Source organism: Mustela putorius, unplaced genomic scaffold (genome assembly GCF_011764305.1).
Source record: "Mustela putorius furo isolate JIRA1106 unplaced genomic scaffold, ASM1176430v1.1 tig00003988_pilon_pilon_pilon, whole genome shotgun sequence".
Taxonomy (NCBI): Eukaryota; Metazoa; Chordata; class Mammalia; order Carnivora; family Mustelidae; genus Mustela; species Mustela putorius.
In genome coordinates, this window is record NW_025422127.1 from 1819386 (window position 1) to 1833046 (window position 13661).

At 43.6% G+C, this 13661-nt stretch overlaps 1 protein-coding gene across 4 annotated transcripts in view; it reads right to left on the reverse strand.

The window, feature by feature from the left end:
* The window catches only part of LOC101686728 (protein canopy homolog 2), a 37109-nt gene that overhangs the window by 20296 nt on the left and 3152 nt on the right, over window positions 1–13661 (reverse strand). Inside the window, exon 1 of one of the 4 annotated variants that reach the window (XM_004773115.2) lies at window positions 8215–8447. The exons of the other annotated variants lie outside the window; for them this stretch is intronic. Within the exon in view, the coding sequence (XP_004773172.1) occupies window positions 8215–8256 (42 nt within the window). The 5' untranslated portion in view covers window positions 8257–8447. Of the gene's footprint in view, window positions 1–8214; window positions 8448–13661 lie in introns of those variants that run through there. 4 annotated transcript variants of the gene reach the window in all.

Below are 13661 nucleotides of genomic sequence, written 5' to 3' on the forward strand. Positions count from 1 at the left end.
CTATATGACCTAACTTCTAGGTCTCAGGTTTCACACCTCTAAATTGGTAATAATAAAGCCAATTCTGGGGTAGATAAGTAGACTGTACAAAACAATCTGCAAGAAAGCATCTAGAACAGTGCCTTATACATAAGTAAGCTCCAATAAATATGTGTCTCTGGGGTGCCTGGGTGGCTTAGACAGTTGGGTGGCTGCCTTCAGCTCAGGTTAGGATCCTGGGGTTCTGGGATTGGGCCCCACGTCGGGCTCCCTGCTCAGTGGGGAGCCTGCTTCTCTCTCTCCCTCTGCCTGATTGTGCTCTCTCTCTCTGTCAAATACATGGATAAAATCTTTTAAAAATAAAAAATGAAATGAAATGAAATGAAATAAATATGTGTGTCAGGAAAGTGTTGGCCTATTACCGACCATGTCAAGTGTCACTACCCTCTCCTGTAGTTGGATTCCAGGAAAGAGGCAGTCAGACCTGAGCAAGGGGTAAATGGATAATTCTCTCTACCTGTAGAACAGGAAATAAAGCCCTGATTTCCTTTTTAAGGGCCTCAAGGAAAGAAAACAAATTGAACTACCCAGCAGAACAGACAACTAGAAAGGAGATACTGGAGGACTGTTCTACCCAAGGCTACACACCTCAGTTCTCTATCTCCTAGCTGCCAAAGAAACCTGCTGAATAGCTTTGTATAGGGCATTCAGACTATACTCACTGATGGAACAGGCAGATACAAACTTCTGAGTCATCCCTGAACTTTCACCTACCAGCTCCTCCCCCTAACTCCAAGGTGTGGCAACTAGGCTTTTGCCTTCTGGAGGCAGGCCACGTGTAGAGTCACCCTACTGCAACAGCAGCTGTCAGGTGAATCAGGGAGTCACCTCATTCAATAGGTCAGCTCCTTCATGAGGAGATGGAGACAGCTGCTTCCAAAGACAAGGGCCTGGCTCATGTGCCTAACAGCCAGGATTCTCTGCAGGGTGGGGGTAGGGGTATTATAACCACTAAGAGGCTTTGTCAAACCTCAAATGCTGCCACCCCTTGCAAGAACTCTCCTAGTGAGTTTGCTATTATTGATGGAAATGCACTATCATAAAGGGCCAAGAGAAGAAAGGACTAATCAAATAAATAATGCAGGAAATTCTGCCATGCCAAAGACTTGCCTATAAAACTTAGGGTATTTCTGGAATAGGGTTAGCCGAATCACCAAAAATCATCTGAAACTACTTCCTCTGCCCTAAAATTCTAGGAACAAAGGAATCCTATTTGAATAAGTACTTTAAAAAGTGGTTCTTTCTCTCTCATGCTATTACCATCATTGATCCACACCTAGGACCTTTACTTCAAAGGGGAAGAGCCAAATTTTCTTTGGTACTCCATCCCAGGCACATTTAGAACGTGTCCTGCAACATATTTAAGAGCTCCAACATTAGAAGCCTGAGAAAGATGCTCCTGATTTTAATAGAGCCCTTGTCCTTCATTTAAAAAAAAAAAAAAAGATCAGAACTTGCCAAGCCAGAACTGGCTTAGTTGATGAAGCAAACATAATGCACTAATAACTGGCAGGAAAAATCTTGTGCTGCAAAGGCTTCCAATGCAGAAGGAACAACTTGCATTAAGGGAAAAAGAACACACATAGGACAAAGGCTCCTCTCTCCCCAAAACCAGGTCAGAGAACTAAAGCCTTTTAACATCTATGTTTCACTATGGTGATACTGGAAGGCGGCCTGCACTACTTGGTCAGCCCACTTAATAGCCCCAGCACAGCAATCTTCAGATTTCATACTTTGATCCCCTTCATACTCACAGTAGTTTCCTTAATGATTCTACATAACTGTCATTTTCTAACAGACTCTTCCCTAAAGATTTACTCCAAGGAAGACCACCAAAGACCTCAGAAAAGAATCAAGAGTCCTAATTTTCCTTTCAATAGAAATCCTTGGGGCGCCTGGGTGGCTCAGTCAGTTAACCATCTGCCTTTGGCTCTGGTCATGATCCCAGGGTCCTGGGATCGAGCTGCGCATTGGGCTCCCTGCTCAGCGGAAAGCCTGCTTCTCCTTTTCCCTCTGCCTGCTGCTCTGCTTACTTGTGATCTCTCTCTGTTGAATAAATAAATAAAATCTTAAAAAAGAAAAGAAAAGAAATCCTTACCATTCTTTAACAAATATTTTCTGAACATCTACTTATTCTATACACATTACATATATACTACTGAATATAGTCTACAGGATCTGCTGTCCTACTAGTTTTTGGGGAATGAGAAACTGCTCTCACTTCTACCAGGAGTAAACAAATTTTAGTGCCTAGCACTTTGGTTCAGAAATTTACAAGAAACTTCCCTTTCTTTCTTTCTAAGATTTTATTTACCAGAGAGAGAAAGAGAGAGCACACACAAGCAGGGGGAGTGGCAGGCAGAGAGAGAAGCAGGCTCTTTGCTAAGCAAGAAGCCCAATGCAGGACTTGATCCCAGGACTTTGGGATCGTACAACTGAGTTGGACATGAACCGACTGAGCCATCCAGGCATCCCAAGAAACTTTTCTAAAGGCATTTGAAAAAAGGCCTAGGTAAACAAACCTAGAGAGAATAGCCTAATGAACTATTGCTTAAAATAGTCACTTTTGAAGTCCATTTTAAAAATAATCACAAAGGGGCGCCTGGATGGCTCAGTGGGTTAGAGCCTCTGCCTTTGGCTCAGGTCATGGTCCCAGGGTCCTGGGATCGAGCCCCACATCGAGCTCTCTGCTCAGCGGGAAGCCTGCTTCCTCCTCTCTCTCTCTCTCTCTGCCTGCCTCTCTGCCGGCTTGTGATCTCTGTCAAATAAATAAATAAATAAATAAAATCTTTAAAAATAATAATAGTAATAATAATCAAAAAAAGCCCAAATACTCAAAAATTTCATATATACATTCTCCAAGTTGCAAATAAAAAGTCCTGCATGTGGCTTTACTGGCCCAACAGAAGGGGACCACAAGGCACTATCAGTCAACAGAAGTCCTTGAAAAACAAAACAAAACAACAAACAAGTTTCCAGATCCCATCTCAATGTTGCTGAACAAGAATCTGGAAGACAGGATTCATGAACGTGCAATGTGAACAGGTAACCCACGTGATGATGCCCACTGTGAACTTACAGAACTTTCATTTTTTAATTATTATTTTTCTTCTTTTATTTTTTTTAAAGATTTTATTTATTTATTTGACAGAGAGAGATCACAAGTAGACAGAGAGGCAGGCAGAGAGAGAGAGAGGAGGAAGCAGGCTCCCCGCCGAGCAGAGAGCCCGATGTGGGACTTGATCCCAGGACCCTGAGATCATGACCTGAGCCGAAGGCAGCGACCTAACCCACTAAGCCACCCAGGCGCCCCTATTTTTCTTCTTTTAATATATTTCTTAGATTTATTTATTTACTTATTTATACGAAAGAGGGATAGAGACAGCGAGAGAAAGAGCACAAGTGGGATGAAGGGCAGAGGGAGAAGCACACTCCCCACTTAGCATGGAGCCCAACATAGGGCTCAAACCTGGGATCCCAGGATCATGACCTGAGCCCAAGGGAGATGCTCAACCAACTGAGCCACCCAGGTGCCCCTATTTATTATTTTTCATTCCTTTTTCTTAGTGGGGGTGAAGGAGAGAGAAAGAATCTCAAGCAGGCTCCATGTCCAGCACTGAGCCCAACTTGGGGCTTGATCTCATAACCCTGAGATCATGACCTGAGTCAAAATCAAGAATCAGGGTGCCTGGGTGGCTCAGTGGGTTAAGCTGCTGCCTTTGGCTCGGGTCATGATCTCAGGGTCCTGAGATCGAGTCCTGCATCGGGCTCTCTGCTCAGCGGGGAGCCTGCTTCCTCCTCTCTCTCTCTCTGCCTACTTGTGATCTCTCTCTGTCAAATAAATAAATAAAATCTTTTTTTAAAAAAATCAAGAATCAGGTGATTAAACAACTTAGCCACCCAGGCACCCCAAGAACTTTCAAAATGATAATGTGTTAAAAGAAATACAGGGATCTATGGGGCGCCTGGGTGGCTCAGTGGGTTAAAGCCTCTGCCTCTGGCTCAGGTCATGATCCCAGAGTCTGGGATTGAGCCCCGCATCCAGCTCTCTGCTCGCTGGGGAGCCTGCTTCCCTCCCTCTCTCTCTGCCTACTTGTGATCTCTGTCAAATAAATAAATAAAATCTTTAAAAAAAAAAAAAAGAAAAAGAAAAGAAAAAGAAATACAGGGATCTAGGGGTGCCTGGGTGGCTCCGGAGGATGGGCATCTGCTTTCAGCTCAGGCCATGATCCTGGAGTCCCTAGATCAGGCCCCACTTCAGGCTCCTTGCTCAGTGAGGAGTCTGTTTCTCCCTCTGCCCCTCACCCTGCTCTCTCATGCTCGCTCGCTCTCAAATTAATAAATAAAATCTTAAAAAAAGAAAGAAAGAAAGAAATACAGGGACCTAAAGAATTTGGGCAGTTCAGGAGCACTGGCTCAGTCATGGGTGTGCAACTCTTGATCTTGGGGTCATGAATTCGTGCCCCACATAGAGATTGCTTAAAAACAAAAACTGAAGGGAAAAAAAAAAAGAATTTGGGCAGTTGAGGAAAAAACTGAAAGCCCCTCAAATATTCAGAAACCCATTGTTAGCTTTGCTTCACTGTTTCAAACTTCACTGACCTACTCAACTCTATTGCATAAAGCACTGAAACAGGGCAAAAAGAATTACGGAGTAGCTTTAGAGAGATGTACCACATCTGGCTTCCTGCCTTCTGCCCACTTGGATTCTAAGAAACAGAAATGCCAGCGTTCCCATCTAATGATCTACTTCAGCACTGCTCACCTCACTGCTTCCTCATACCCATATATTCATCTGTTACCAATCTAAAGGCCACTAGGAAGGACAAATGCAATCATCCCACCATTAGCACATGAGGAGGCTTTACTTTCTATTTTTTATCTTTAGCCCACCTAGTAAGCATCAAGGAACTGACATCACTTTGGGTAGGCTAATAATCAAAGTTAAGATATACAGATGTGGGCACCTGCCTTTAAAAGTTCTAGGCTGGGGGCACCTGGGTGGCTCAGTGGGTTAAGCCGCTGCCTTCGGCTCAGGTCATGATCTCAGGGTCCTGGGATCGAGTCCCACATCGGGCTTTCTGCTCAGCAGGGAGCCTGCTTCCCTCTCTCTCTCTGCCTGCCTCTCTGTCTACTGTGATCTCTGTCAAATAAACAAATAAAATCTTAAAAAAAAAAAAAGTTCTAGGCTGTAGGGCGCCTGGGTGGCTCAGTAGGTTAAGCCGCTGCCTTTGGCTCAGGTCATGATCTCAGGGTCCTGGGATCGAGTCCCGCATCCGGCTCTCTGCTCAGCAGGGAGCCTGCTTCCCCCTCTCTCTCTGCCTGCCTCTCTGCCTACTTGTGATCTCTCTCTGTCAAATAAATAAATAAAATCTTTAAAAAAAAACATTTAAAAAAAAAAGTTCTAGACTGTAAAGGGTGCCTGGCTGGTTTAGTTGGAAGAGCATATGACTCTTTTGATCTTGGGGTCGTGGGTTCAAGCCCTATGTTGGGTGTAGAGATTACTTAAATAAATAAACTTTAAAAAAATGTTTAAAAAATAAAAATAAAAATAAAAGTTCTGGGCTGTAAGCCTAACTAACATTTCACAGAAAAAACTGACTTAGTTTTGTTGAACCCAATTTCAGAATAGGATTTTTTTTTTTAAGATTTTTATTTATTTATTTGACAGAGAGTTCACAAGTAGGCAGAGGCAGGCGGACAGAGAGGGGGAAGCAGGTTCCCCGCTTAACAGAGAGCCCAATGTGGGACTCAATCCCAGGACCTGAGATCATGACCCGAGCTGAAGGCAGTGGCTTAACCCACTGAGCCACCCAGGCGCCCCTCAGACTACGATTTATATAAATGCTCAGTGGTGTGGGTCTACTATAAAGGAATTAATGGGTATTCATTTAAGTGTCTTGAAAAGGTCTAGAAATAACATAAAAATACTTTTGTCTTGATTTTCTCAAAATCATTGAACATCCTAGCTTGGAAGAGCAATTCTCAATGGTACAGGAAGTAACTAGAATTTGTTAAGTCACACTGGTGTTAAGAGTCCAGAAGTGAATTGGTAGCCATACTCTAACTCCCAACCCAAATCCAAACCCAGATCACATGTGAAAAAGTAATACATCACAAAGCTAAGGCACCCACAGCTGATACTAAGGTCACTGCTAATTATAAGTTCACTTGGGTAAATAAGAAATCAAATAATCTGGAAGCTCTGAATTCGTCTTTTTCCAATTCAGGTGTTCATTGAATTACCTAAAAGTAAGTTAGGTGGAACAACACAACAATGACTGGCATTTGTGTCACCTAGCAAGGTTTAAAAAAAAAAAAAGTCTTCTGAGAAAAGTGAAACTATATCTGACCTTGAGAATCAAAGTGGTAGGTGTCAGTTCTTCCAGATCAGAAAACCATTTATTTTTGCCTTTCAAAGCCTACCTTAACACTTACCAGCAAAAGTAAAACTGAGTACCACTTAAGCTGCAAATCTGGAAAACACAGGTAGGTACTAACAATGCTGACAAACTGAACAGGCTTCCTGGTATCCTGGTCATTCTACTTAGATCTCAGGAAATTTCCACTCCTGCATTTTTTGGGCTTTGCTCGTTTTAAGGGTCAAAGCCTTCAAATAGCTTCCAAGTTACTGGGATCCTCAGGTTCATATATAACAGTGAAGTAAACAAAACAATAATGATTCTACAATTATGTAGTCACCCCAAAAGCTTTCTGGACTTCCCCAGAGGCTTACAAGATAAAGTAAATTCAAAAGGTAAATTCTAAAAGCTTTTTCAAATTCACTGAAGAGTTAGATTATCTATGTGGTCTGGGTTAGGAGCTCTGGAATGAGCTAATTATAGTGTCATGTCCCCTATTCTGCCAAAACACTATCTAGAACTTGCTTCATTTCCCAAGAGGCTTCCTTACCCTGTTCCCTGGCAGCAGAAGAAGCAACAGTCAAGTAAGACAAGTGTCTCCCAAATGATCAGCCTCCACCTTGCTGCTGGGTACCTGGAAGAACCCCAGTGTAAATTCTACAGGCTTCACCTTATCTGCCAACCATGCAATATAACACGCAAAACCATTCTAAGATTTTCCTTTCCTTCAGGTGCTGGCAGCTTTAATCTGCAGAAGAGAAAGTATAAACTCTTTGCAGAAGTCAAGGTCACTTGTGGGACTGTCCCTGCCTGGATTGAGAGGACTGGGACTCCCCCCTTAACAGAGAAGTTTCTCTATTTAAAGAGCTAAGTTACCCAGAGACAAAAGTCCTGGCAATCTGAAATTTAAAGCACCATTACCTGCAACAAGATTCCTATGATCCAAAGTTAACAAAATTCAAATAAATTAGGGCCTCAAAGAATGGACTCTCTCCTGGGTAGACTTAAAAGCAATAGCTAAACCTGAGCGAGCAAGTAGTAGTAGGTCATGTGACTTTAGCAGTACTGTATCCTGCCCAGTATCTTCACTTAATTGGCCTGCAGTTTGAAGGAACAATCTTTCTGGTTCTTTCTCCAATCATATGTGATAACCATGCAGAAGGTCTTACAGAAGGGCTCCACCCTACCCAAGCTCCTCCTATGTGAAGAGTAAGTGCAAGAGTCCCAAGGACAAAGAGGACCTGAGTCCCACTCCACTAGCAGGAACTACTAAAGCTTGGTCCCTGAAAGCTTCAAAAATTGGGTTGGTGAAATGGAAAAAGGCAGTTTAGAAACCGACAAGGCTCTCTCTACAAGGCGGAAGCCGAAATTAGTCACTGCTCCATCTCTGGCCCTGGGACAGTGAGCACATCTGTTCACTCCTGCCACTTCTCCTAACCCCGCACCCCCTCCTCCAAGCAGGCCTCTTCCCTAACTCCAATGGAACAGAACACCTATGTTCTCCACTGGCAGCTCCCTTTTTTTACATGGCTCTTCCACCCTAGACATGCGGGTGTCTGTAGGGTCCGAGCTCTCCACCCGCCCAAGACCGCACGCCGGGGGCGGGCAGGGCTCTCTTCACCCCCAGGCGCAGAAGGCCAGCGTAGCACATGGTCCTGAGAGCCCCACAGAGGGCTGGCGACCAGCCAAGAGCAGGGCCCCTTTAAGGCTCGCGGGGGTGCGTCTGGGTAGGGGAGGGAGACCCCGCGCTGGAGGGCCTGCAGTCGCCTCAGCCCCACCCTGGGGCCGCGCGCTCCCTCCCATAGTTGCTCACCTTGGCTCCCAAGAGCCGGGCGGCCGCAGTGAGTAAAGCCATGACGGGCGAACTCGGGGATCTGGCGGGGAGGGAAGGAGGGGAAAGCGCTGCGGCAAGAACGGGAGCTGCAGCCGCTGCACCAAAGGCCGCGCCGACGGGTGGACAAGGTTGAAAGGAGGTGGCTGAGGGAAAGGGTAGACAAACCGGCGGCGGCGCCCAGCCCGGGGTCCTCAGTGAGGCCCCGCCCACTGCCCGAACTCGCTCCCGCCCCTCTCAGGGGACTCGCCTCGGGCTCGGCCATTGGTCCGGTGTATGTGGGGGCGGGACCTGAGCCGTTGACAGCAGTTGTGGAGGGCAGGATTGGATCGCCTGGGTTAGGCTAATTAGGGATGGGCGCGCGGGGTGGGGGCGACGTGTAGGTGACTAAATAAGTGCCTGATAAGTCAGTTAACTTCCTTCTTAGGCTTCCCTTCTTGCCTTTAATACATTTGGGGTTTGTTCTGAGGTGAATATGAGAGAAAAAGGTCCCAAGGACTCCGACCTTAGAAGGCCCTCGGAAGCCAATCCCTTAATATTCTATCACAGCTACTGATCATTTACTGCTCCTCCTACCCATTGGCACGATTTCGTGATGAATGTCTTTGGTCAATGACTTAATGGCCATAGAGGTGACGTCACGTGGACAGAAGCTATGATGCCAGAGTTGGCTGCCTGGTGACAATTTGAGGTCAGCAGAGGCCATGGTATTAATAGGTACGAACAGACCCCAATATGTGGAGAATGAAAGCAAAGGCAGGAGCCTGAGTATCCAGTGCTGTTTATGGGCTGTCAGTTTGGCATCCAGTGTAGGGAAATTGAAGTCTTACAAATGCCAAGGGCACTTGGCTGGCTCAGTCGGTGGATCATGCCACTATTGATATCGGGGTTGTAGGCTGGAGCCTTATCTTGGGTGTAGAAATTACTTAAACAAAATCATAAAAAGAAATAATAATAAAAAATAAATAAAACAAAACATGGGTTTCCATCACAGGCTAGAACCTCTAGGTCCTGGGCATTATTCTCATTGCCACTCCAGTCACATGAACCCATGCAGCCAGCCCACCCATCTAGCCATAAGATCAAAAGCTGCAGACTACCCCACATTCAAAATCAGGCATTAAGCACCCTCTCTTTTTGTCACATCACTCCCACTGGGCCTCTGGACCCCTTCTCTTACTTGGCTGTCTTCTATATACCCTTATCATATGCTTCCCAGAGACCATTAAATGAACCACAGTACTAAAGTGACCTTCCACATCACTCTTGACTAACTCCTCTAGCTAGACAAGAAGAACCTTAGAACCTTTCTACTGCCCAAGAATATCATTGTCATTGACCAAGGGGCAGAGAACTGACCCAAGGACCAGGACACCTTATCTATAATCCAGGCCCCAAATGAACAGTCCTTTTATCTCTTCACATAGCGGTAATAAGATTCAGAAGTCTCAGTGCCATTTAACCAGGTTTAGATAGACCTACTTTATAAAGAAACTAGTTTATATTTTGGAGTTGGGGAAAGAGAAGGAAAACCACCATTTTCTCTTCCCAAGTTACCTTGGACTAGCTTCACACCTACCAACCAATACTCCTTTGGCTTGGGGATCAGATAGGTAGGTCTTAGGAAAGAACTTCAAAAAGAGAAGCCAAGCAGAGCCCCAAAGGAACACTGACCTCAACTACCTTCTCGGTGACTTCAAAGCACCACTGATCAATATTTGCTCCCAATTTAGCATCTCACAGAGGATTTCCTCCTAACCCTAGAATAGTCTGACCTGATTTCTGCTCTCTGGTTAATCATCCACAGAGACTAACCAGCTGACCAGAAGCTTGAACTCCAGTGCCCCGAAAAGACAGGAGGCATTCTCAGGGTGAGGCTACCAAAGTGATAATAATAATAATTGTTATTCTATATATTATCATTAGAGATTTTATTTTTAAGTAATATATATGCCCAATGTGGGGCTCGAACTCAGAACCCTGAGATCAAGAGTCTCACTTTACCTAGTGAACCAGACAGGTGTCCCCCCACCCCAAAGAGATAATCATTGAGTGTCTTTAAGGGTAACCTACTTTGGGGCTCTAATGATTGGAGGGAGGGTGGGAAACAGCGATGCTCTAAGCCTCTTGACACTGTGTTTTGGAGTTTAGTGTTACAAAGGCTTTATGGACTTGTTTTGAAGTTGTTTAGTCCAGACATCCACTAACATAAAGCCAGTGGGAAAGGCCAGGGATGAGAAGGACTAAATGCTACTTCCCAGAATCTAGCTTAGAATCAGTTTCTAAATGTGAGTGGGACCTGGGGAGGAGAGAAGAAAGTTAAGGCAGGATTGGCTCAACTAAAGCAGCCAAATGAGCTTTAGGTCCAAATACACCTAAGTGCCGCAGGAGAGGGGCAATGCATAGAAGGCTGACAATTGAGGTCATCTTGACCTTGGCAGGACCTCTTTTTAAAATGGACAGGGGCAATGGTGCCCCCTCGTGGCTAAGGGTAAGTGAGAAAATGCAATCTAAACTTCAACTGAAACTGCCTATTTCAGTCGGTCTCCTGTATTTAACAAGTAATACCTTAAATTTATTGAATACTTAAAATTTCTAGGTACTATCTAAACGTGGTACATGCCTTATCTTAATTAATCTTCACAACAACAACTCTAAGGGATATAGATAATAGGATCTCCACAGAGCAGAAAACCAAGGTTTAGATAAAGTATCCTGCTGAGGATCATAGTTTGTGATTGGCCTAAAGCTGTATCTTAACTACTAAGCTGTATTGTTTATATGGTGATGACTGTGAATTATCAGCTGCAACTCTGAGTCATTGTTAACTGTCTCCTGGGCACGCCAGCTCAATGTGTTCTATGAAGTATTTTACAAAATAAGAACTATAGTCTTACTTATCTATAAAACTTTTGTACATTAATACCTGGAAATACAGGATAAATCATGACCCTCCCAGAATACATACAGGTAGGAAAAACAAACAGCACCTAAAGTGACCAGGGGTAGAATGGCTTCTTATTACAAGGAATAATCAGTCTGGAGAAATAGCTTACAGGAGGTATGATGCCTTTTTGGTGTTGATTATTAGAGTCAGAGGGCATGTATTCAAACTTGGGAGGTAGTTTTCAAACAAATAAAAGTACTAGTGTATACAGGCACTGGGGACTACATGGAGACTCAACTATAGGGAGTGAAATGTAGCAGAAAGACCACTGGCCCAGGAGTAAGACGATCACTAAGACTGAAGTCTTGGCTCCCCAAGACACAGTCCCTTTGAGCTTAGTTTCTTCATCTGTAAAATGGGAGTAACATTTATTTGTTAGAATTGTATAGATTAAATAAGGTGTATGTGCTTGTTATAGGAGGATTCACCATATACTAGTTCTTTTACCCTTGCGATTCATCCGTGTCCTATATTTAAAGGATAATCTTATCCCTGCTCTGAATCCTTTTTAATAGCATAAAACCCCTCTAAATCAAATTTTTTTTTTAATTTTTAAAGATTTTAATTATTTGAGTGATTTAAAGGGAGAGCATGAACAGGGAGAGAGGGAGAAGCAGGCTCCCCACTGAGCAGGGGCCTGATGCGGGGCTCAATGCAGGACCCTGGGATGATGACCTGAGCCGAAGACAGACGCTTAACAGACTGAGCCACACAGTAGCCCCTAAAACTTTTAAAGAACTAGATTTTCACATAATAAATTTGCTTAGTCACATCCAGATCTCATTTAATACTATGTCTGAGGATGTTTCTTTAAGTTCTAACATTTTACTGATAAACTCATTTAGAAGATATCTAAAGCTTAAGGTGTAATCAGGTATGCAAAGTTACTATTTGATCTACCAAATAATGAGCTAGAATAATTTGTTGTAGGGAACCTCCAGAACGGTTCAGATAAATTGGTGGATTCCTTGTGGTAACCTGTGAAATGAATAAAGAACTGTGTAAACTCCTAACTGAGGATCAAGTCAAGGACAATATGTCCACTCTTCCCTATGTAGGACACACCCCTGTGTAGCAATGGCAAGGATTCTTGGGCAGGAGAGTTCTTAACAGCTGTGTCTTGACAGACTAGTGAGGTGTATCACTATTAATTTATTGTCAGCTAACAGTATTTTATTAAAACTTGTAAATAATTTGCTTTTTTGTACATTAACACAATTTCGAGTTTCCTATAAGAGTATTCTCAGACTTCTGATAAGCTTTCTGATGGAAGAGTAAGTTTTCAGACACAAAACAATGGACAGAATCCTGGGTATACTACAGGGGTATGAAGCATGTGAACATTATTCATATGCAACATAGAAAAAATGGTTAGTGACAGCTGGTCTGGAAAATGGACTTGACAGGATACAGCATTTCTTGTGTCTGATGAGAGAAGAAGGAATTAACACTAGACCCTGAGTTTAGTTGTCAACTAATATCAGGATACTTGCTCTGAACTAGTTCATGTGTTAGATTTCATAGGGATTTGTGGTACAAAAAAGCTTCGTTGAACCTGTTCACTTTGTGTGCCAGGCTTAGTGCAAGGTATTAAGAGAAAAAAAGATTTAAAATAGAAGCTACTTTACACCTCTATTTGATCAGACTGACACTTGGGAACATTAGCTTATTGATCCAATTTTGCCACTACAGAACTTCAAGACTGGTGGTATCTCTGGGCTTCAGCTTCTTCATCTGTAAAATGGGCAGAGGTGAACTAGATGACCTGCGAAGTCTCTTAGATTCTAAAACGCGTAATTTAAAAAGTCTTCAAAATGTTTATTCAGGTGTTCTTTCCCTGAGGCATTCCCGGGATAGAAATGTTCCATTCCAAACCCTGAGAGAGACACACCTCTGGATCAGAGGTGTTTAGAAGCTCCTTATAGAAGGTATCATCCCTATAGGTTTTCATCCCTATGCAGTACAGAATCTCTACACATAAAAAGTGGGGACAGACTTACAGTCCAGGGTGACAGATGGAGATGATAAAGGTATACTTTAATGTTGCAGTTGGCATCAAGATCTAAAAGCTTAGGTCAGTAAGCAAGGGCCTTCGTTAAGTAACACTCCTTACCTCATCTCTCCCTATCTGATAGAGCCCTTACGTTTCAGATGAGTTGATCATATCCATTTCCCCTTTCTGTCTGCTACTGCTGATCCCTCCGTCTGGAAGGGCAGGGAGGGGAGAATAATGCATGTCCATTATTTCAAGACCAAGCTCTGTCTTACTTTGTTTCATCGGTATAAATACAAGTAATTTCTAGAATCCCATACTACCACACACTTACCTATGTTCCCTTGCTTATTCACAGAAGCTCCTCTTCTCACCACGATTAGTCTCTAAACACATGGTACTGAGTAAGCACTGGTAAGTGCTTATCTAGTTTGTGAGTCCAGCAGGAATCTCAGATGGCAAAACAAAGAAAGCCTCAGACTCCTCCTA